The sequence below is a fragment of the Pongo abelii genome, chromosome 5 (genome assembly GCF_028885655.2).
Source record: "Pongo abelii isolate AG06213 chromosome 5, NHGRI_mPonAbe1-v2.0_pri, whole genome shotgun sequence".
Taxonomy (NCBI): domain Eukaryota; kingdom Metazoa; phylum Chordata; class Mammalia; order Primates; family Hominidae; genus Pongo; species Pongo abelii.
The window spans coordinates 137,926,793-137,952,551 of record NC_071990.2 but is presented as its reverse complement, the minus strand read 5'-3'; the positions used below and the strand labels follow the sequence as shown (position 1 = coordinate 137,952,551).

The window sequence follows — 25,759 nt, the reverse complement described above, 5'->3', positions numbered from 1 at the left end:
TTAAATGAAAATACTTACTGGACAGCAAGCATGTAAATTGCAGTCTGTGGACTCTGCAGCTATGAATGCTCCTTGATGGGCCACTCAGTCAGCCTTCCCTCCCAACCTGCTACTGTTTGCCAGGTTGTGGCGCCTGCCACATAGCACACTTTGTGCCTTTGAGAGTTGGCAGGGCTTGTAAAACCACTCTTTTGTTTTGGTGTTTTTCAGACTGGGATCCTTTCCATTAGTTTGTTTTGTTTTTGTTTTGTTACTACATTTAGATATTCAGTAGGTTCCAAAATTTGAGATCCCTTATTTGGGGACATATTGATGTGGCAAATTAGAGATTGAACAGCTCAAAAAATAAAATTCCTTGTCTAGTAGAAAGATGATTTAAAAAAATGAAAGGAACATGTTTTAAATCTCCATTTTCTTTCCCACATGAGGTCAGAGGAATGCTTTGTGATTTAAATCCCTTTTTCCTGGCCTGATACTGAGTCTCTGCTTGTTATGCTAAGCATACCAAAGCCCTTGCTTGGTCCTATTTCTTTGTTCTCCAGGATGATAGCCTTAATTACTTAATAGATTCAATTATATTTTCAGACCACAAATTACCTGTGAAAGTCACTAGAAGTTTGAGTTCTTCTTTTTTTTTTAAGACAGAGTCTTGCTCTGTTGCCCAGGCTGGAGTGCAGTGGTGCGATCTCGTCTCACTGCACCCTCCACCTCCTGGGTTCAAGCGGTTCTCCTGCCTCAGCCTCCCAAGTAGCTGGGTTTACAGGCGCCCACCATCACGCCCAGCTAATCTTTGTATTTTTTAGTAGAGACAGGGTATCACCATGTTGGCCAGGCTGGTCTCGAACTCCTGAGCTCAAGCGATCCACTCGCCCTGGTGCCCCAAAGTGCTGTGGTTACAGGTGTGAGCCACCGTGCCCGGCCAGTTTGTGTAGTGTCTGTGCAGAGTTCACAAGGTGGGAGTCAGTGTCATCTGTCCCTGCAGACATCATCAGCCACCTTCACCAGTTTTTCATTGTCTCTTGTATCAGAGAAGGAGCAGCTTCAGCTTTCAGCTCTTCTCAGGTACTCCCTGGCACAACAGCTTCCTGATTCTGGCTTTGAAGTGGGCATGGAGTTGGCCAGGAAGTGTTCTTCCACCCTTTTACTCCACTACTTTATTGCCTATGCAGAGAAGGTGCTAGAGAAGGAATACAATTTCAGCAGCCCGCAATGCTCTCCCATCAGAGCTGGCAGAAGCCAGGGCCTGGAACCCATGCAGGTTAGGCTTGCAAAACTAAGAAGGGTAGGAATGGTAAATGTATCCATATGGAACAAACCTTGCTTTTAAGCCTCTGATTCAATCCGAATAGTGTGGCTTCTTGAAGGTTTCGTTCCTACTTTTGTTCACTGTTACACTATGTACCAGGAAAGCAAAGCCTCCTTGGAGTTTTCCTTGTGGTTATTTCCTTGGAAGTGGCTGCCTTTTCCAGTTGAGTTCAGACTGGCAGAAGCAGAGAGTGCAAGAGAGTAAGGTACCAACTCTGGGAGCAAGGGATCAGGTGCAGATGCTGACAGAAGAAGGTAAATAATACTCAATCAGGACTGTGGTCTCATACATCAGTGAAGATTTAATAGAGCACTTATGAGAAGATGAATCTAGAATATCTAATTCCTGTAGCCACATATTGAAAATGATGAAATTAGTTGCAGTTAAAGGAAGAACTTAAAAAGTAGACTAAAATAGATTACTAAATGAGAAAAGAAAGGGGCAGAAGAGTAAATTGTTCTGAATAAATGGAAAGCAAATATATATATTTATACATAGATTTTTTTTTCAGAAAGGAAGAAGGGAAAGGCTTTTACCTTTCACTTTATAGCTTTTTGTGCTTTTTTGAATTTCCTAACCATTCCTAACCATAGCAGACATTTCTTTCTTAAAGCCAAGCACAGTGGCTCACACTTGTAATCCCAGCCACTGAGGAGGCTGAGGTGGGAGGATGACTTGAGGCCAGAAGTTTGAGACCAGCCTGAGCAACATAGTGAGACCCTATCTCTTAAATAAATAAATAAAAACACTTCCTTTCTAAGATAAAAAGAATAAATGGGCTATCTGGGTCATAGAATTATGGGCCTTTAAGATGTTATTTTCATATTCTTTCTGTTGTGTAGAAAAGCTAATAAATAAAAGTAAAACTAGGCTACATCAATAGATAAATTTACTTTCTTTTTATAAGCAAATGTGCAGTTAATACCTATCTAGTATTAAAGGTTTATCTGTAGAATAGTTGAGAGAGAAGGTAATTTAACCCTTGTGTAACCAACCTGTGAGTTGCACTTCATATAGGACCTTAGAATACTAAGTATTTGAGAAGAATTGTGGCTCAGGAATTACCAGGAGCTATTTGAGGTTAGTGGGTTTGATCGGGGAACCTTTCACATTCTTTTTAGAATTCCACTGGCTTCTAAGGCGTTTGAATTCCTATGGAACTGATTTCTATTACAAATGTTATTAAAACTTGATGTGGCATCTCTCACTCATTTTTTCTCCTGATATTGCTCCTCTCGCTATTTTCAAATCTAAAGCTGCTCTGCTTTAATATAATGAACCAGGACCTGCTTCGCTTTCTGACTTTTGGAACAGATTAGACTACATAGGATTCATGATGGATCAAATAAAAGAGTTACTGAATAAGAAATAGGACATTTGGAAGGCTAAGATGCATGGACTTTATTCTGTAGCCAGTAGGATCTCTGTATCAGTTTAGGGATTTTTTTTTTTTTTTTTAATTTATGAGTACAGAATTTCTTAATGATTTTAACAAATTGGGGATTTTCTTTTCTCTAACCTGTCGGGAACATAGAAGTGAAGAGTTGCTGATACTAGACCAGCAACTTAAAGATGTCAGGGCCTGAGTCTCTGTTGTTCCCTCAGCCTTTCCCTCCTGATAGCCTCCTGGTTTCCAGATAGATGCTCTGCCTTAAGCGTCACATCGACATTCAAAGCAGGAAGAAAAGGAGAGGTGAAGAGCAAACAAGTTCACACACCAGAGTCTGCTGTGCCTTAAGGATCATTCCCACAAACTGCACCTAACCACTTCAGTCTTCAAAGTTTTGGCCAGATCTGTGTCCAGTGGCCAATCAGGGTTCTGTTAGAAAAGAAGCATCAAGGCTGGGCACAGTGGCTCACGCCTGTAATCCCATCACTCTGGGAGTCCGAGGTGCAAGGATCACCTGGGGTGAGGAGTTCAAGACCAGCCTTACCAAGATGGTGAAACCCTGTCTCTACTAAAAATTCAAAAATTAGCCAGGCATGGTGGCATGCGCCTGTAGTCCCAGCTACTCGGGAGGCTAAGGTGGGAGAATCGCTTGAACCCAGGAGGCAGAGGTTGCAGTGAATCAAGATCGCACCACTGCACTCCAGCCTGGGTGACATAGCAAGACTCCGTCTCAAAAAATAAATAAATAAATAAAGCATTAAAGAGTTGATATTTATTGGATAACCAGCATGGAACGGAATGATATAGCCCCTTCCCTATGCAAACTTGCAGTATGCATTTCCAAGAGAGAAATGTTACATCAAGTATTCCCCATTGTGTTTTGGTTTTGTTTTATTTTAATGTGGAACATATTTTTTTGTTTTGCCTCTCATGGGACTCAGTATTTAGAAATTTTGGAAGCATACATTCTGAAAATGATACAAGATAGAATGAAATCAAACGCTAAGTAGCATGAGACAGATTGCATTGGAGTGCAGTAAAAGTCAGAGAAAGAAATGTGATGGTGGTAGGAATAGCTTAAAAAGATTTCATGGGAAAGGGACTTGAGTTGGACTATGATGGATTGAGTTGGACTATAAATGGATTGAATTCTACATGTTACTACATGGTATATACACGTCATTATACATTTATGAAAACCAGTAGAAAGTGCCTCACCAAGCGTGGCCCCTCATGTAAAGTATGGACTTTGGGTGATGATGGTGTGTCAGTGTCAGCTCATCAGTGGTAACCAGTGGACCACTCTGGTGTGGGATGTTGATGGTGGCATAGGCGGGCTGTGGGGGGCAGGGCTGCAACAGCATATGAAACTCTGTACTTTCTGCTCAGTTGTGCTGTAAGCCTAAAACTGCTCTAAGAAAGAAAAAGAGATTAGATGTAAATAGTTGCAAAGATGGTGAGGCTGGGGTTCTAGTGAGGGAAAAAAGAACACAGTCACAGATACAGAAATGACTGCAGCACAGGACAGCATGGGGAGAATGTGTTGGCCCACAATTTTACACAACCTTTAAGTTAAATGTTCAGTGGTTATTTGAGTTGGAATAAATGTTCAGAACCTACCATATCATTCCTATTAAATTTTACAAAGTTTACATAAGAAATTTAAAATATTTTAATATTTTCTACAGAGGAGAGATGATTAATTTTTGATATTCAACAGCAGTGTATATGTGTATTTATTTCACTGATTAAGCTCAGTTGACTAATACTCATAGGATTAAAGTTAAATGCAAATTTATTTACAAAACTGATATTTAAAACTGAGTCCCCTGTTTAGAACTATTTTTAAGTATTGTACATTTTCTACTTAGATAACTGTACTTTGTAAGTATGAAAGCTTTTCTATTTCATGGCCAATAGTAATCATTTTGTAAAATACTGGCATTAGCCATTTTAGTTTTCCTTAAAGTAAATCATTATCCTATTAAAGTAAAAACACCCTCTTTTCAGTTCGTTGTTTTAATTAAGCAAAGTATAATAAAGTTCAGTTCAATTATTTTTCTTTTCCACATTATTTAAATAGTTTCTTCTAATTACACATTGATTTTAATTGAATTGGGTCTAATTTGATAAACTCCGTTTCCAGCTGTTAAAATATAGATGGGTAACTACAATCTCTGATTTACCATTTCTCCGTGTGACTGGAAAACTTTAATATGGTTAGACTTTGCCCTCCCTTTTGTGTACTTTGCCCTGTACTTTGCTTAGTCGTAAACATTATTCACGTTGTGGGGCAGGGATAATACTTGTAGAGTAGCTAGCTAGCATTGTGACTGGTGGTAAGTCACCAACGGAGATGAAAAGGCTTGCCTTTTAATCTGATTTATATTAATGCAAGGGGAAAATACATCATTTTCTCTTCTATTTTTAGTGTTGCCATCTGGCTGAAGGAAGGTTTTTGTTTTATTTATTTACTTATTTTTTAGATAAAAGCCTTTTTGGTTGAGTTTAAAGTGTGTAATGTTTATTCCTGTCAGCGCAATGTGTCAGGAAGCATTTGTGATGTGAATCGAGGAGCTGCTTTTAGTGGTAAACTAAAGAGCTTAGTGGGTGATTCCCCCCAGTTCCCATAAGATATATGGAACGTGTGCTTTTCTGAAATATCCTTTTCCTCATGTTTAGCTAGAGTGGATAATTCTTTGGCTACATAACAAACAAATTATCAAAATAAATTTATTAACTGCTTGGGAAAGAGTTGGGGTTTACAAATTTCCCAAAGTTGAGATGCTTGTCCGATGTTATCAGCAGAGGCTGTAATATTCACATGCTTTCTTTCCTCCATGCAGTATAAGCAATAACAGCTTGAGTGTCCCTTATCTGAAATGTTTGGAAATGGAAGGGTTTCAGATTTCAGGTTTTTGGATTAGTGATGCCCGACCTGTATTCTGTTGTGTTTGCAGAGTGTCACTCTAATTCCTGAGATTCTCACTGTAGGTGAGACTGGGTGCTCCTTTCTATGAAGTGGGGTCAAAACATCCATTTGATTTTGAGTCTTGCCTAATATAATGTTGAAATCATCCTAGAATAACATGAGATATTTTTTCTCTTCTGATGTGAAGTGTTTAGCACACTACCCAGCACATATGTGACACTGAACAAATGCTTGATGAAGGATGCAAGAGAGGAATGGATGTGTGCCTTGTGGAACACTGTTGCAAAAGTCCAGAAATAAAAAGTATTAATGATAAGATGATTAATAAAAAGAAATACATTTTCTTATTTTTTGATGACTGCTAAGATTGTAGAGAAAGGGTGACAAAAAGAGTTGTCAGATCAAGGTCACGTCTACTTCACATCAGAAGAGAAAAAATATCTCATGTTATTCTGGAGATTATAAGGCTGAAGGGCATGGCCCCTGCCCTGAGGTTGCTCTGGTCAAGTGGGAAATTATCATAGATCTGCACCTGGCCAGTTATCAACGACTGAATGCCGATGTTCCATTTATTTGGAGACTGTTTGTTTAAGCTCAGAATATGATGACTATGACTAGACATCAGCTCCTTAGAGGAAAATGGCCCAGTCCTATCCCTTAGGAATATTTTGGTAACCTCTTTTGATAGAATTATCTTTTGCTGTTATATACATGATCTTTCCTATCACATGTTAGGTTTTTTATTTCAGAAAAAGTTGATTGCGTCACTATTTTATTTATTTATTTTTTATTTTATTATTATTATTTTTTGAGACAGAGTCTCGCTCTATCACCCAGGGTGGAGTGCAGTGGCGCGATCTCAGATCACTGCAATCTCCACTTCCCGGGTTCAAGCGATTCTCCTGCCTCAGCCTCCTGAGTAGCTGGGATTAATTACAGGCATGCACCACCACGCCTGGCTAATTTTTGTATACTTAGTAGGGACGAGGTTTCACCATGTTGACCAGGCTGATCTCAAACTCCTGACCTCAGGTGATCTTCCCACCTCAGCCTCCCAAAGTACTGGGATTGCAGGTGTGAGCCACCACACCGAGCCTATGTCAGTATTTTTTATCATCTCATGTATAGATCTTGACAGTTCAATCCAACTGCCTCAACTTCTCTTTGAAAGTGGTTCAATATAGATTATTAACGAAGACCTACATGTCTCTGTTCCATTCTTAATGTCTTAGTGCAGTTATAGAAATAAGGAGTGATACCTGTGGAAGATTCTGTCCCTATGTGTCATATAACTATACACCATGTTGGACTGTATTTATAAAGTCAATGTCTTTTGTTGGGTTTGTACTATCTCTTTATTGAACAAATTTATTTCCTTTTGGTTTAATATCATTTTCTATCATGGTCATACATCCTAAGGTTTTTTCCATTATGACGAGATGGAGAAATCAGAAAGTGACTTTCAGTCATTGTCATTGCTGAATGAGCTACTCCAAATTGTAAAGCCTTCACACTCTTACTATGCTCTGCTGAAGTCTACCATAGCCACCAAATCCTAACTTTGTGTTCTGTATAGATGTGTGAAATGCAAGAAAAAGAAGATCTTAACTGAATTGTTTCTGTCAGCAGAATAGGGAGAGTGCTGTGTATAACTCAAATATGTATCATTATCAGATGGTCCTATTTAGTTTTTTATGTTTTGTCAACAAGAATTGAGCAATAGAGTGAATAAATGGTTCATTGTTGTTATTTCTGTTTCAAAATGTCAGTCAGATTAAATGTGGCTAGATATTGCACCATACCATGAAATGGGTTTATTCTGGTGTGTATAGAAGAGCAAATGAGACTGCACTATTTTTGACATTGACAGTTACTTAAATTGCCATGACACAATACCTGTAAGGCATGCCCCATGAAGCAACTGCTTCCCCATTAAGTGAGGGGCTACAAAAGATTAATAACACCAATCAGTTTCCCATATTTTATCTTCTTCACTCCCTGCAAAATGACCTTCAAAAATATACCCTACCTATTCCCCAACAGGCCCATTTCCTTATCTGGCCTGCCAGCGGCTCATCCTCCCAGGAGTTTGTGGCTGGAGTCCCATTTCCAGTGGAGGGTCCCTATATGGTGCTATGTGAGCTGTCCTTGGCTTCTTCTAGGGTGACCACACTGACTCTACTCTTCCCCTACTTCTTGTTTCTTCAGGGACAGACATAAGTTTCACCATATTCATGTCACTTTTTACCATGTAATGGTCAAATAGTTATCTCTTGTTGCACGATACGGGTAAGTGGAAGAACATGACTAGTTACTAAATTCTATAGAAGGCAGAGTTCTTAGGATGTCTGTTTTTGTCTGATTTCCTTTTATTGTTTTCTTTAAGATGAGATCCTTTTTAAATTCATTTCCAGCAGGCTTGTTAGACTTCACTTTCCGTTTACACAGAATCCACTGAAGCTAAAGTAGTTCACAGCTGCAAGTTCCATGTGATATATACTTCAGTGACTTTCCATTGCCTTCACGAAAAAGTCCACACTCTCAGAATTCAAAGAGACATTGACCTTAGCCAGTTTCTCTTGTCATATTTTCAACTGCCTCCCTTCCTAAACCTGCTGTTCTGACCAGACAGTCCCGAGTGTCTCTCCTGTCTCTTTGCCTTGGTAGTTTTGCTCATGCTCCACCCCAGTGAGGGAACTTCTCCACATTACTCTTCACTTATCTGGATGCTTTCTGGTCTGCAAGCTCTTTGCTCAGGTACTGCTGTCTCTTGTGGCTCTTTCTCTCACTCCGAATTCCTGTAACACTCTCTTTATCATTTATTTGGTTATTAAACCTCTGTGGGTTTATGGATTTTTTTAGAAAATTGAATTGGTCTATTGTTGCAATTTCATGTATGTGCACGCTGTCTCTCCTCCAAAGGATGATAAGCATCTTGAAAGCAGATACTATGTCATATGACCTTTGTATTCTCACTGTGTAGCACAGTGTCTGGCCCATGGAGGTATTTGTAAATGTTGAAAAAATTACTTAATTCCTTAAAATTACTTAACATTCCTGAGCCTGGTGGTTCTGTTGATAGTGACAAAGAGACTGACATTAGGGGGTTGGCTTTTTTGTGAGGACATTCAAGTGATAGCAGAAACACATGAGCAGATATTCCCTAGAGGTTGAAGACGGGAACTTTGTTGAGAGCACATATTTATAAATGCACACTCAACAGTGACTGACGTACAGATAGTATTTCAGGCCATACTAGGAGATGATTTTTGAAGAGAGGAGATAGTATTGGAGGAATCGGAAGCTCCAGAATACAGTGTAACCTAGAAACATAGGACAAGAAAAGGAAAAAGAAGTGGTAGAAGGAGATACATTATACCCCTAATAATATTACTTCCAGCATCGAGCTCAAGGTGTCCCATGGAGTAGTGTACTGTTTGAATAAATGCGAGTAGGAAGAAAACTGAGGTAGTGTGGGAAATGAAATCCAGGTTTGTCTTATGCTAACTCCCATAAGCTTTGATCATTGCTGCCCAACTTCACTTATAATTATGAGGAATTTAAACTGAGGAGAAATTCTCCATTATGTGGAATAATCAGGGAAGTCATTAGGAGTGATGCTGTTGCTTTATTTCCTTCTTGTTCTAATGCAAATTTTATAAATCACGTTGGATAAAACACTTCATACCTATGATTCAAGTGTTACAATACTCCTGGCAGGTATATTTGAATAAATAAATGTAAGGAATAAATATATATAAATATATACAAAATAATAAGGACAGCAGTCTCAGGCCTGATACGGTAACTCTTTTCTATACAGATTTATTTAAACTATTAGATTGAAACATAAAAAGTTGTTAAATGTTAACTATTTTTTACTACATAAAAGGCTATTTCATGTGGTTCAACCTCTAGTTCTGTGTTCTAGGTCACTCCCCCAAAGCTGTGTCCTCACAAGTCTATGTCCACATAGGGGCTGTATGCCCACAAAGTCCAGTTGAAGACTGTAGCAGAGAAGCATGTATACAGTAGTTCCTCCTTATCCATGATTTCGCTTTTTGAGGTTTCAGTTACGGTCAGTTGTAGTCCAAAAATATTAAATGGAAAACTTCAGAAATAATTCATAAATTTTATGCTGTTCTGTGAGTAGTGTGATGAAATCTCGTGCCCTCCTGCTCTGTCCAGCCTGAGATGTGAATCATTCCTTTGTCCACTGGATCCACACTGTAGTTGCTGCACACCTGTCAGTCACATAGGAGCTGTCTCAGTAGATCCAAAAAACATAGCGTATATATGGTCCGGTACTACCCACAAATTCAGGCATCCACGGGGGGTCTTGGGAACCTAGTATTCCTCCATGGATAAGGGACTATACAGAGCTGGGAACTGAATTTAAGCTTTTGCTGTTTCACAGCCCACATTCCAGATTTTATTAAAAAGAGTGGCTGAAATACATTATCCTTGTGGATGTCAAGTCCCCATATTATTCAGTGAGATTTAAACTCAGGGTGGTGCAAAGGTTATAGTCAGATGTGTCTCAGAGCAAGTGTTTTGACTAAATTGACAGGTCATTTGTTGGACCAGTTATTTTGAGCAGTTGAGAGAAGACTGTATTGGACCATACAGCCAGAAGTAGAAACAAAGCCGTGAGAACACCAAAGCCTTTGTGGGAAGACGTTGGAAGGAATCAGTGAGTGGTAGAGGATGTGGATTGCACAGGCACATTGCAGCACTTACTGGAGCTGCAGAATTTTCACTAGATGAAGGCTCCAAATGTCTGATGCCTCTATATTTTGTTTTGGAGTATGTCGGAAAGAGAGTCCCAGACCACCAGGATGCTTGTCTGTATCCTTCCTCTTGTCTTTACCTCAACACTCACATGTGACACTAATGGAATACAGCTTTCAAGCTAGCAGGATAATCGATAAAGATTTCATAAGGCTAACAAAGACTTACTGAGCATCATAGTGTATGGCTTAATTTTCTTTTTTCTTTTTTAAATGAAAGAAGAGAGATTCAAATAAATAATACTGGAAAGTCACCTGAGTCATTTTAATTTTTTTTTCCATGAGAACTTTTATAAGGGTATATATAATCATATCTTCTAGTTAATGAGGATTTTCAGGTTTTTGAATTTTGGAAACCAGAAAATGAATAAATTCCTGTTGTCATTGTGTTCTTAAGTAGTGAAATCCCCTGCACTTTGTTTAAAAAAACAAAAAACTCCCGGCTGGGCATGGTGGCTCATGCCTCTAATCCCAGCACTTGGGGAGGCTGAGGCAGGTGGATCACCTGAGGTTGGGAGTTCGAGACCAGCCTGACAAACATGGAGAAACCCCATCTCTATTAAAAATACAAAAAAATTAGCCAGGCATGGTGGCACATGCCTGTAATCCCAGCTACTTGGGAGCTGAGGCAGAAGAATTGCTTGAACCCGGGAGGCGGGGGTTGCCGGTGAGCCAAGATCACACCATCGCACTCCAGCCTGGGCAACAAGAGCGAAACTCTGTCTCAAAAAAAAAAAAAAAAAAAAAAAAAAAAAAAAAAAAAAAAACAACTCCCTGTTTTATTTTTCCCATTGTTACTGAGGTTTTTTTTTTTTTTTTAAGGCTCAGATTTACTTAATATAATGAAAGACATCAAATCTTAGAAAACTGTCATCTCCCCCAAACCCTGAATCAGAAAGACTAATTACCTCTTCCCAAACCAGGCCATACCCTAAAAATCATATCAATAAGTTCACCCTACCTGAGAGCCCCAGGAGGTATAACTGTGGCTGAGCTGAAAACCTCTGGAACCAGCGGCTGACCCAGACCTTCCTGCCACTTTAGTCACTTGCTCCCAGGACCCCGTCACCAAGTTAACATAGGTTTGCTTTCTCTCAAATCCCTGAGGAACTAGAAGCCCAGTTTCCTCAAGAGAGCAAAAATACTTTCTACCATTTATCGTGCCTTGCTGTGGGCCAAGCAATGAACTACCTTTCTGTACATTATCTCGTTTAATTTTTACATCTCTGAAAGTAGATGTTTCCCCCTTTACAGATGGGGAAATTAAGACTTAGAGATGTTAAGCGACATGCTGAGGATTCAGCTGGTAAATGGCAGGACCAGGTTTGCTGGCTCCAAAACACACTCAAACCTGCATGGGTGCTATGAGTATGGGATGCCCAGGACTCCACAGAAAAGCTTAGAAGCTGGGAGAAAGGGCCTTGAATACTTGTTAAACACCTTCTATGTGCCAAGTCTTATGGTAGATTTTTAACACGTATCTTCTCAGTTCATCTTTCAATAATTCTGTGAGTTAGGCAGTATTATTACCCCATGTGACCTACTTAGAGAGGCCAGATAACTTTCTGGCCACTCAACTGGTTATGTACCAAGTCTCACTTTTGAACCCAGGTCTGTCTGTGTCTTTTGCTGTTACAGTGTTCACCAAAGAAGTTTTTGAAGAAATACAGACTCTTAAACTGTAGAAGAAGAAAAAGACTGATATGAAAGCAGAGAGATGGCTTGAAAACTTTAGAAATACATCTAACCTAACAGTTAGGAATTAGCAATATATAATCTTAGACCAAACAGCCTGACAATTTTCAAAAATTATTTTTATTTTACGAAATTTAACCTATTATTACTAATCCAAATGGCTTACTGGAAAATAAAATAACATAAAATAAAATTAACCTATCAATTTTATATGAGCATAGAAAAATTTTAAGATGGATTTTATATTTGTCTCATGGTGAATATGACTCAGAAGGTCTTCTGGGATGGAAATGAATTCCCGACATCCAGAGGATAATGAAGTGGGCGGATAAGCCTCTGATCTTCACCTAGAATGGATCCAATAAAAGTTAGATATAGATAAATTAGAATTCAAGTAACCAGAACTCCTGTTTAATTGATTTTTTTAATTTGAATTTCAGCATAATAAAGCAAACTACAGCCTCCCTCCAGCACCCCACCCCTAAAAGCATTTATCAGGGCTTATTCAGAAAAGTGACTTGTACTGAACATAGGTTGAAGTCTTTTCGATCTCCATGGTCTGCTGTTACATAATATTCAGTTAGGGTTGATGTTTGTTGTCAGGACCTGGGGCTACCGCAGAGACTCAATAACCCCAAAGAAAGATTACATGATGTTGAATATACCAAAGCAAGAAAGAAATTAATCCATTTGAAATATATTCTAAGACAATGGTGCTTTGTAAGAACTCGGATGCAAGCCTTTAGACTCCAGTCGTGCTTCCACGTGGTTGCTTTATGTGTAAACTGGTACAGCCATGGGAAAGGCCCTTCATGGCCCCTTGAACACGCCACTTCTATAAGATGGGTCACTCAAGCTGAGGTTGTTGGTTTTTTATGTGTCTATCCTACTCCTTGAGGGCACGGGTTGTAACTACTTCATCTTTTCATTTCCTTAATCTAGCCTAAGAACCTGGTACATAGGTTAACAGTAAATGTCGAATACGTAAATGTTTCTGAAGAAATTTTAAGAAACTAAATGTGTCTTTTCTCTTTTGTCTCATTTCTGTAGCACCCGACAGCTATAAAGTGCAAGATAAGAAAAATGCCTCCAACCGCCCTGCCTCTGCAATTTCAGGACAAAATAACAACCACTCAGGAAATAAACCAGGTATGATGCATTGCATTAACTGTGGGAAAATAAAGGTTATCTTTTATGCCCTAAAGGCATGCTGATGATGATAAAGGTTTAATTTGTTTAAATTCTAGTTTTCAGAAAACTAGAATTTAGGAGAGCTTGGTTTCAGTACTGCCACCAAACACTCCTACTGGCTCGTATGATATTAAGTCAGAGAACCTCTCAAAGCCAAGCCTTGGTTTTCTCTCTTTAAAACGTAAATTCAAACACATGGCCTGCTTACCTCTCAGAGTTATTTTGACAATCAATGAGATGTTGTATGTGGATGTACTCATTTAATGTCAAGCAGTTTAAAGGGGTAATAATTTTACTATTCTGTTTCAAATGATAGGACACAATTTTTTATACCTGTATGTCTAACAAGCATTATTGCATATCTCTTTTGTGACTTTTTCAAAAACTATTTCAAGAAATCTTTACACATAGCAAAGCTTGTATAGAATTATGGTTTTGTTTCCTATTCCTTGCAATGATTGTATGCCTACAGAGTAATTTCATTTAATAACCTCTGATTCATAGTCTGTTTATTCAGTGATCCAAAGAAGCAAACAGTCTGTAAATATAATACAAACAATTGAACCGACAGTGCAGTTGCTTCCAGATATCCAGTAACCATTGTGTGGCCTGTGGGAGGAATGAATGTACAGTATGATAATAAGAGACAATCAAAGGAAAGGAAAGCAAGCCAAATACTCAACGAGGTTCTTGGAAACCTACTTCATGCTGCATCCAGGACTGAGGTCACTCAAGCACAGTGACACAGTGAATCAGTGAGAATAAAGATGGAAATAACTGAGTCTAACCTTACAGAGAACATTCTACTGTGTTTAGTTTTGTGAATTTTTTTTTTCATGTGGAAAATGTCTTGAACACAACAGATAAATCTGGTTTGTCATTTAGAGGAAAGACAATAACAAGTATTGTTGAAAATACTGCTTAAGCTGCCATTAGTGGAAAATGATGTGCAGTCTCAGAGGAGTTTTAATTACCAAGCAGAGATTTCCTTAGTCAGTCAGCCTGCCTTTTCATTGCGTCATTTATCCATCCATCTAGCCATCCACCTTCCAGCTACCATCTAATGTTTACTGAGTTCTTCTATGCCGAAGGAGCATGAGAGATGTACTGTATGAGCAAACAACATGAACCCTGTCCTCATGTAGCTTGTTCTAGTGGACCTTTATTTTTGTATTCAAGTGTGTCTCTATGGAAGTAGAAATTCTTTAGCATGAAAATGACATTTGTTGGCAGAAGTGGACCTGGTAGCTGAGTTCCCCTGGCCTCCTAGTGCTGCGCTGAGGTTATGGCCCGCTTCGCGGCTGGTCTGGGCACGCAGGGCCAGCGGGTGGTGTTGGTCACATCAGGCAGCATCAAGGTCCCTCTGGAAGTGTGGCCGGCTCTTCTGCGATGTTTTACCTGGCGCGGCCCTGTCAGATTTCTGTGTTCCTGTCTCTGAAATGCCTGAACACAAGATCCAGTCATCTGGGGGCCCACTGCAGATAACAATGAAGATGGTGCCAAAAATACTTTCTCCTTTGATTAAAGATTGTGCTCCCAAAGCGTTTATAATTTCCTTTAAGTTGGAGACTGACCCCTCCATTGTAATTAATCGAGCTCAGAAGGCTTTGGAAGTTTATCAGCATCAAGTGTTGGTGGCTAACATCCTTGAGTCACGACAGTCCTTTGTGGTTATTGTAACCAGACGCTCAGAAACTAAGTTATAGCTACCAGAGGAAGAAATAGAAAAATACATAGAGATAGAAGAGAAGATAGTGGATAATCTTCAGTCTTGACACACAGCTTTAATATGTGACAAAAACTGAAGTAAAAAGCCCTTACAGGATCAAAAATTGTCCAGGGCTCTTACAGATGGTGAAAACTATAATAAAACTTTTGGTTTCCTATGGACAGAGAAAATGAAGGAAAGGGAAAAGGCAGTGGTGCGCAGGCAAATATGCTTTGTTATTCATCTTTTAATGACATGTGATACACTCACCTGAATGTCATCTTGATTTCGAAATTGAACTCTAGAACTGTTTCTCACCTTTAAAAATAAGAGCTTATTGGGAAATATATATTACTTAAGGTACACATGGGGGCCTGAATATCAGCCTTCTTTATACTATAAAAAGAGGATTATGGATGCATGAATGGTCATGCTTTGGAAATCAAATATTTGTTGAGTGCCTACTGTGTGTCAGGCCCTGTGCTGAGCCACGAGGATTAAAAAGATGAATAAATGTGTTTTAAAAAAATAAAATCACATTTGTAATACAATGAGAATTTAACATAGCTTAATTGTTGGTGCCATATTTCTCTGGTTCTCCCCATCCACCACTGCTTCTAATTTCTACCATTCTTTTACTGTGCAGTTTATACTTTTATATCCTGATAACTCATTTATTCATCTAGTGTTAGCGTCATGAAGGTACTAGGAATATATTAAAAGACATAATCTCTACCCTTCAGTTGACAGTATGATGGATAAACCAATATATGAATAGGTCATTCTAACACAGAACCACCAGTGTGATGAGAGATTGCACACATTGTATAAAGATCAGAAGCCAGAAAAATCTCTTCCACCCTTATTGGCCATCTCCTTATATACAGTCAGATATGATTTATATTGCTAAAGTCAAGTTAAATAGGGAGACATTTCACTTCTCATTGTGTCTTTTTGAGCATCCCTGTGTCTATTTTCTTGTATATACAGATAAGCCAAGCTATATAAAAGGCTCTTAATTTAGAAACCACCATGTCATTATTTTCCTAAGTCTCCTCAAAGGACAATATGAGTTATGTGTTGGAGGGCTGGCCTTGAGTAACACCTTTTAATTTTTGTGGGATACGGCTCATAGGAAGTCTGTCTAAAGCATTTTGTTGATTTTCATTTTCTAGAACTTGAAAAAAAAAAAGTTCATTATATATTTTGGGATATTTTGAGTATTGTCCTAACCAGGTATGGGCATCCTGACTGAATGATTTCTGAGAATCCCTTTTAATCTAGTAAGTTTTAGCTAAATGTCCTTTCCTCTTTTACCTTCTGATACTTAAACTCATTAGAAGGCTCCAAAACATCTCTTTGATTTAGAACAAATTTATCCACATTCAAGTTGTAACTTTTATATGTAAAACACATTATGGCTGGCCGGGCACCAGTGGCTCACACCTGTAATCCCAGCACTTTGGGAGGCCAAAGCGGGTGGATCACCTGAGGCCAGGAGTTCGAGACCAGCCTGGCCAACATGGTGAAACCCCGTCTCTAATAAAAATACAAAAATTAGCCGAGCATGGTAGTGCGCGCCCATAACCCCAGCTACTCGGGAGGCTGAGGCAGGAGAATCACTTGAAGCCAGGAGGCAGAGGTTGCAGTGAGCTGAGATCCGCCACTGTATTCTAGCCTGGGCAACAGAGCGAGACTCTGTCTCAAAAAACAAACAAACAAACAAAACTACATTACAGAAGTCCCTTGTGGTGTTTTAGAACTATGAGCACACTATGTTCTGTGTTATCCTGGAAGGACCATTGCTCTCATATGTGAATACTTGAACCCAGACCAAAACAGACAGTTTGTAAAGTTACAGATCTGTCCATGTCTGCTAGTTCCTGAAGAAGTGGGAGATGGTTCTTCAGAACTCCAGCTGCCTCCAAATGATTAATAGTTTAACTTCCTTAGAAAACTGCGTGTTTTCATGGACCTGAGAAACGCAGATACCCAAATTCATTAAAAATCCCTCTGAATTCCTATCCCTTTGCTGCCCCCCAACACAAGTCTTTAAAAGAGCCACTGAAACTTTATTTTGCCTTATTGTTTAGAAGTAATTTGCTCTCATAGAGGAGTGTGTGACTTAGGATCTTCCAGCCCTTTTCTGATGCTGCACTGTGCAATTGTAATGACTGTAGCTGCCTTGGTGCGTGGATGGGCACAGGACTGAGTTAGAGATTGGGTTTTATGCCCTTGCTCTGACACATATCCGTGCTATCTTCATTAGTCATATCTATTTCTCTGAGTTTTTTCATTTGAAAAAGAGGCATAATAACTCTTCATTGAATAAATAAATGCTTGGCTAACTCATAGTGTTATTGGAAAGAATAAAGTGATAATATGTGAAAGTGCTTCATAAAGTACAAATTGCTAACAGAAATACAGAAGTATTTACTGTAGAAGCAGTAGTTGTTACATATGAGTCAAGGCCTAGTGAGTTCTTGAAAAAAGCCTTGTCAACTTTGAGAGCTCTTTAGTAGCATGACCATACTCTCAGATGTGTGTAAGGCAATCCAGGTTTATGCATGTTATCAAACACAGAATTTTAATGGCACTCCCTTTCACCCTTAACCATGCCCCAGGTTAGATGTCACCCCACACTTGAACCATCACAGGTAGGAGGTTGAATGTGGAGCGTAACTGCGATCTTAATTAAGCCTAAGTTCTATTCCTCTTAAACCCTTTCTCCTTGTGAGAATCAGTAACTTAATTTTATTTTAACCATGTTAGATCCATTGGAAAACAATGTGGAATATACATTATTTTATTTTATTTCAAGACAGGGTCTCACTCTGTTGCCCAGGCTGGAGTGCAGTGGTGTAATCAGGACTCACTGTAGCCTGGATCTCCCAGGCTCAAGCGATCCTGTCACCTCAGCCTCCTGAGTAGCTGAGACCACAAGCATGTGCCATCACTCCTGGCTAATTTTTTTTATTTTTGGTGGAGATGAGGTCTCCCTTTTTCAAATGAGCCTGGGCTGGTCTCAAACTCCTGGACTCAAGCAATCCTCCTGCCTTGGCCTCCCAAAGTGTTGGGATTACAGGAGTGAGCCACTGTGCCTGACCTATATATAATTTTTTTTTTTTTTTTTTTTTTTTTTTTTGAGATGGAGTCTCGTCCTGTCGCCCACGCTGGAGTGCAGTGGTGCGATCTTGGCTCAGTGCAACCTCCACATCCCAGGTTCAAGTGATTCTCCTGCCTCAGCCTCCCAAGTAGCTTGGATAACAGGCATGCACCACTGCGCCTGGCTAATTTTTGTATTTTTAGTAGAGACAGGGTTTCACCATGTTGCCCAGGCTGGTCTCGAACTCCTGACCTCAAGTGATTCGCCTGCCTCAGCCTCCCAAAGTGCTGGGATTACAGGTGTGAGTCACCGCGCCTGGCTGACCTATACATAATTTTAAAGTATTTTCTATAGCTTACTTTTGTTTCGGGGAAAAATAATGTGGGGGTGGAAACGAGAAAGGAGGCAATGGATTATAGGAAATTCACTATTTACTGGAATTATTTAATTGTATTTTTTTGAAAACCTACCTTTAAATATAAATTTTTATCAGTTTTTAGTTATTAAACTAAAATTTAAACTTCTGGCATTTAAATAGTTTACTCTGTTATCAGGTACAAGATTGTTCTTAGTTTTCCCCATTGGTGCATCTTAATAAAAGTTTAAAGGCTCTGAGAGTTAGCTAAGGTTGTTCATTGTTTGTTCATTCATTCATTCCACAAATATTTATTGAATATCCTTTTCTGCCACATACAGCCCGAGGCATTGAGAATGCAGCAGGGAAGAAAACAGACAAGTCTCTGTTCCTCCCCAGCCCCATGCACAGCCATCTTTAACCTGCCACAGGTGTTAATGACATTCTAGCACCCAAGACACTTTCATATTAATGGGAACAGAGGGATGGAAACAACCTACACTGAATAACTTTCTCACTCTACAATTCAATATTTTCTAATGCCAGGTTTCCAAATCAACCAAAATCATCGAGTGTATCACAACCACTATGCATCTTGAACTTCAGAAATGTGACATTTCTTTACTTCCTCAAATCTGTTTCCAGAGAGGTAGTAATTATTTCAGCACTAATGTTGACAGACAGCTGGGAACTACTGCAGTCCTAAGCATTGGCCTTATTTACAGCGTTTAATTGTATAAAAGTTTGGTTTTTTACATATTATCTTACCAAACAGGATGCAGTTTGTTACATGTGAAGAGTATAATTTTCATATAAAATGATAGCATAGAAATCAGGGAAAAACTAGCACTTCTTGAACTATTTTCAGAATATACATTCAAAAGGCACTTCACAGGGGGAAGCTAATTATGTTGCATAATCGGGCATTGCTTCATTACTGCAGGAGCACCGGTTATTACTATGACTTGGGGCTGTCAGGGTTGGTGTGGGTTATCAGGGGTGGCATGTGTCCCATATGTTATTAAAGCCTTCTTTTCAAAATTTTGTATGAAATTTGGCATGTACTTGAAAGTAAGCTAGACATGGCACATACTTAATATTGAAATATTGTCTAACAGAATTTGTCAGTGGAATTTTAAAAGTAATTAAACTATTTTACAGACTTTCCATAATGTGCTCATATGGCTTTTACAAAGTTGATTTTCAACTTTTATAATTAAATAAAAGTTTTTATGAGGCTGGGTGCAGCAGTTTATGCCTGTAATCCAGCACTGTGGGAGGCTGAGGCAGGAGGATTGCTTGAAGTCAGGAGTTCAAGACCAGGCTTAGCAACATAGTGAGAGCCCATCTCTACAAAAAAAAATTTTTTTAATTAGCCGAGATCGGGCATGGTGGCTCACGCTTGTAATCCCAGCACTTTGGGAGGCTGGTGGATCATCTGAGGTCAGGAGTTTGAGACCAGCCTGACCAACATGGTGAAACCCTGTCTGTACTAAAAATACAATAGCTGGGCCTGGTGGCGCATGCCTGTAATCTCAGCTACTTGGGAGGCTGAGGTAGGAGAATCGCTTAAACCCGGGAGGCAGAGGTTGCAGTGAGCTGAGATCGCGCCACTGTACTCCAGCCTGGGCAGCAAGAGCGAGGAAACTCTGTCTCAAAAAAAAAAAAAAAAATTAGCTGATTGTGGTTGTGCACACCTGTAGTCTCAGCTACTTGGTAGGCTGAAGTAAGAGGATGGCTTGAGCCAGGGAAGTTGAGGCTGCAGTGAGCCATGATCGTACCACTGCACTCCAGCCTGGGTGACACAGCAAGATCCTGTTTAAAAAAAAAAGTTTTCATGAGTGAGTAAACCTCATTATTTAAGGAGTATTAAAGTGATAGGTAATTGTTAAAGGTCTTTTAACTTCATCTTGACTTTTATCCCGAGTTCTTTCTTTAAAATGCCATTTTACTACGGTCACCATTTTCTTTCAGCAAAACAAATGACAGCAAAAACTTCCTGTGGATAGCCCTTAATAAATTGCCTGAGAGGGTCTTCATGTCCACTTACATTTTCTTGTTTCCAAATTAAACCTTTTAGGGCCAGGAGCCATATTTTCCTACATAAAAAATATGTGGAAGTACATAAATGATTAGGAAATCTGAAAAATATTTATCATTGTGGGCTATTGAGGAGTCCATTTAACCAATTTTTAAGAACCATCCCCTAGTCTTGTTCATCATCCACACTGCCTGGTTTATGCAAGCTCCTAAGGGGCATCTTTACTGTTTTTATTTTCTTTAAATGTACAAATTCTGTAAAGTTCAAGAGACATATGGCAGCCTGGGCAACATAGCAAAACCCTGTCTCTACAAAAAATACAAAAATTAGCCGGGTGTGGTGGTGCCACCTGTGGTTTCAGCTACTCAGGAGACTGAGGTGGGAGGATTCGCTTGAACCCAGGAGGTCAAGGCTGCAGTAAGCCGTGATCGTGCCACAGCACTCCTGCCTGGATGACACGAGACTCTGTCTCAAAAGTAAAAAATAAAAAAAAGACATTTGGGATGCAGGCCTTTAAATTTGTTGCCAAAGCACTACTATTTGTCTCTACTGTACTTTCTTTTCTTTTTTTTTTTTTTTTTTTTCTGAGACGGTGTCTCGCTCTGTCTCCCAGGCTGGAGTGCAGTGGCATGCAGTCTCGGCTCAACACAACCTCCACCTCCCAGATTCAAGCGATTCTCCTGCCTCAGCCTCCTGAGTAGCTGGGACTACAGGCATGTGCCACCACACTGGCTAATTTTTGTATTTTTAGTAGAGACAGGGTTTTGCCATGTTGGCCAGGCTGGTCTTGAACTCCTGACCTCAGGTGAACCACCTGCTTCCCAAAGTGCTGGGATTAGAGGCATGAGCCACCGCACCCAGCTTGTCTCTACTGTATTATTATAGTAGATTCCCATTTTTAATGCAAGATTCTAAAAATGTCAACGTCAATTCTTTTTTCTTTTTTTGGAGACGGAGTCTTGCTCTGTTGCCCAGGCTGGAGTGCAATGGTGCGATCTTGGCTTCCTGCAACTTCTGCCTCCCAAGTTCAAGCCATTCTCCTGCCTCAGCCTCCCAAATGGCTGGGACTACAGGCGCACGCTGCCATACCTGGTTAATTTTTTGTATTTTTTTTTAGCAGAGACGGGGTTCCATCATGTTGCCCAGGCTGGTCTCGAACACCTGAGCTCAGGCAGTCCACCAGCCTCGGCCTCCCAAAGTGCTAGGATTACAGGTGTGAGCCACCATGCCCGGCCTGTCAATGTCAATTCTAATGTCAATTTAGTAAAGAGAAAAACCTTTTAAGTGTGATTATTATGATCATTTTTATTATTTTGTTTTTATACGGCAGCAGAGTGAGCCTGTAAACCTAGCCCTCTGCTACAGAACCCCTCTTCTCTACCCATGTCTCACTCAGAGTATAATGCAAAGTCCTCACCTTAACCATGAGCCCCGTCACTTACTCGTCTCACTCTGTTCCAGTCCCTCAGATCTCCCTGTTGTTCCTGGAACACATTAGGTACTTGCAACCTCAGGGCCTTTGCACTTACTTTCTATGGAACATTGTTATCACAGTAAGGCCTTCCTTGGGCTCCATCTAAAAATTTAAACATCCTTTTCCTGACGTGTCATAATCCCCTTCATTTCCTTGTTGTCTCCTTAACATATATTCTCTGTATTTTTCTCCTTTTTTCATTCTATGTATAGTACTTATTTATCTTGTTTGTCAGATATTTTCCCAAGTAGAATATAAATCCCATGAAGTCTCAGGTTTTTGTCTTTTTTTGGTGACTGCTGTCTTTTCAGTATACAGAACAGTGCCTAGCACATAGTAGATGTTCAGTGATTTACTGGGACATACACACTACACACTCTACTAACAGTCATTGTAATAAAGCGAGACAGGTTCTATTGTATCCTCATTTTATCGGTAATAAATCAAAGTACACCTCACAGCTTGAGACTTACAGAGGTGGGTAAGTACCTTAGCTGGCGAGTGACGGGGCAGAAACTGAATGCGTGTCTGTTGGACTCGAGCACTTCACCTCTAACTGGCAAACATTTGTGTAGTGTAAAGCCACTTAAGGATTCTGTTGGTCATTAAGGAACAGACTTTTTAAAGCATAAAAATAATAGAAGTTTAGTAGCTTAGGAACACAAAACATCATTTATATTGTTTGATAAAAATAGCCAAAAGGCTACAGTTATGTCATGATTTTACATAATGTTTTCAAATAGAAGAAAAATGCTTAGAAGTCCTTAGAAAACTTCTGATAATTGAGTGGATCACTGTAACTCTAATCACATGTACTTATTGTTGTAAAGTGTAGCAAGATATTATTCTTCAGATTTACTGGATATTTATCAATGTGTATTTTTTCTTTTTCTTTTTTTTAATCCACTCTTCACCTCGTGTTTTTTTTTAATGTCGCTTTCAGACCCTCCGCCTGTGTTACGTGTTGATGACCGGCAGCGGCTGGCCCGGGAGCGACGTGAGGAACGGGAGAAACAGCTAGGTACCCCAGGCCCTGTGTCCACAGCCCTGATTTGAATGGATGTCACTATAATACCGTGGTCTCTTGCATACCTTTATGAATTTTGCAGATGGATTATGAAGCAGAATGTAGTATGTGGTGATAAAATATAAACATAGGGATAAGTTTTAAGTGACAATAAACTCTAGCCTCAGGATTAAGGTCATCCTTTTTTGCAGTCACAGTTTAATGTGGCACTGGAGGGAAAGTATATATGAGTGGAATGATGGTACAGCTTACATTTTACTACCGAGAAAATGTGAGGACAGTAAACATATGGTTCTTTTTTCCATGAAAAGTTATGAGATTATACACTGTCAGGGCACTTAACTGCCTCCTCTGTTAAAATAATGCTGCCGTTGAACTTATAGACAGGTGCTACCAGGCTGCTGCCAGGAAAAGCATGTGCTGAGGTGTCTGATTTTTCTCTTATTACCCAAGGCCCTTGTGAGGTTAGCAACTGCAATATTTGTCATGTAATCACTGGAACCTGGATCAGAGGACTATCTTAGCAGGAAGCTGAGACGAGAGCACTTAGAGATTGTACAGTCATTGTCTTCTAGAACATTGGGTAAGGAAGCAGGTGCCAACCCCTCCTTTACTTTGATGTCCATTTATGTAAACTTGCTAAAACAGGATACTCTCTTGAAATATACCTGAATGATGTACCTTGGAAAAGATTAAATGCCTGGTCAGCATGTGTGTGTACAGAGTGCCTGGGTATTCTAAAACTAGACTGACAGGGTATCAAAATTCTCCCAGGAGATGACCTGTAACTTCTTAAAGTTGTTCTGCATTTTGTAAGAGTTAATGTTTCAACTGGGGACTCTGCCCCTATATCTTATCCCTTTATTATTCTTATTCCAAAGCCCAAATTTGTGAAATGTAGTGGAAGCTGGTTTTCAAAAGTCTTTTGCTATTGTTTACATTCTTTCAACTCAGACTTGTTTCTGTCCCTTGCCATAATGGCCATATGAGGTCATTTCTTTTGCTTCTGAGATTTTTTAAGCACAGATTTCATTTGCTTACTGGAAGTGAACATGCTCTGCTGTTTTTCTGTGCCTAGAGTTTCCTCCCTGGCCTGACGGGTTCCCTGCAGGCAGGTAGGTTCTTGGGGAGCAGGCTGTCTGTGGTCACCAGGGCTCTCCCTTCCTCCTGTGAATATGCTCATTGCTCCCTATAAGGTTGCTTTGACAAGCAAACCAGAACTGAGAGAGGATGAAGGCAGAGCTGCTGAAACTGGAAGATGAGTAAAAATAAGAAACTGACTACTGTTTTAGGGTGGCTGTTATTTACACTCTATTTTCAAGTCCATGCGTATGTCCTTTTCCCCCTCTACCCCATCAGGTCTCACACTTGGAGATCTGTTTAGTTATAGCATGGATTCATATCTGCTTGAATAGAAGGAGTTCCATAGGTCGGGAGAGCATTCCTTTATGGTTTAAATCACATTGTGAATTAGCTTTTCCATACTTAACTCACACCTTTCCATTTGGGTTTCTTTATCTTACAAAACCAAGCATTAGTTTTTTGTGGAAAGCATGAATATGCTGCTGGTGAAACAAAAATGACTTTACTTATACTATAAGGGTGTAAGACTTACAGCTTTGAGCTTGCAGTTCTCCCTAACAGTTGCCTACCTTTGTATATTGAGTGACTAGATTTTTTCTTAAGATGTAATGCCATATTTCAATTCATATTGATAACACAGGACATGACTCATTAGTTTATATATTCAAACACTGTATGTGCCATATATTGTATTTAAAAGATGACAAAAAGATGAATAAAGGTTGACACCCAGCCCTCTAGAGCTAGGTGTAGTCTAGTGGAAGGCAGATAAACAAATAGCAGCTATTAACGTCACAGCGCAGTGCATCCACTGTGAATGGGTATGTGCCAGGGGCATTGAGAGCCTGTAGAAGTGCCTAACCCAGCCTGGCTCTGCCAGGTGCCACCCAAGTTCCCAACTAAAGGAGGAAAGGAGCCTTTCAAAGGGATAGAAGAGCAGGCATTATACAGCAATATGCAGGAACAGGTGGAAAAAAGGCATTTGCTGAGAGACCCAACATGCTTTTCAGATTATTATATGATTATATGTTACATATATTATATTATATTTAGATGATTGTATTATTCTATTATTACAGCTTAACTTTTTTGGTGAGCCAATATATGATATACATAGTTTCTCTCTTCTCTCTCTCTATTTCTCTGAAATGGGATCTTGTTATGTTGCCCAGGGTGGAGTGCAGTAGCTGTTCACAGGTGTGATCACAGTGCACTACAGCCTCAACCTCCTTGGCTCCAATGATCCTCCTCAGCCTCTTTAGTAGATGGCATTACAGACTCACATCACCACACCTGGCATTTTTCTCTTTATTCTTACCCCTGCCATGTTAAATATATAATTTTTAAAAATTCAATCTCATTTCTTTTTTCAATTGTCAGAGTCATAATTTTAAGGAAAATATATCCATTCTAATTTTTTTCTTTGCATTTTCTTTTCTTTGCATTTTAGAGCAGTGCCTTTTGGCCTATTTTTTTTTTTTCCATTTAAACCATCATAGTTAGAACTAAGTCTTGAGAGGCTCCCTTCAATCTTCATAAATACAGGAGTGAGCATATATGCAAATATACATGCATATATTATATACAGTTGTAAAAGAGCCGTTTAAAAATCTAATTTCAGCTGTGCCTTAGAGTATGTGAGGATGATTTCTAAAAAATCT

General features: G+C 39.5%; 1 protein-coding gene and 1 pseudogene across 6 annotated transcripts in view; both read left to right on the top strand.

Annotated features, from left to right (window-relative positions):
- The window catches only part of MAP7 (microtubule associated protein 7), a 204,769-nt gene that overhangs the window by 114,033 nt on the left and 64,977 nt on the right, over window positions 1-25,759 (top strand). For all 6 annotated transcript variants that reach the window (XM_024247933.3, XM_054556903.2, NM_001133034.1 and 3 more), the window contains 2 exon segments: window positions 13,164-13,262; window positions 22,932-23,009. In XM_024247933.3, the coding sequence (XP_024103701.2) occupies window positions 13,164-13,262; window positions 22,932-23,009 (177 nt within the window).
- Window positions 13,274-18,125, top strand: LOC129060077 (phosphopantothenate--cysteine ligase-like; annotated as a pseudogene).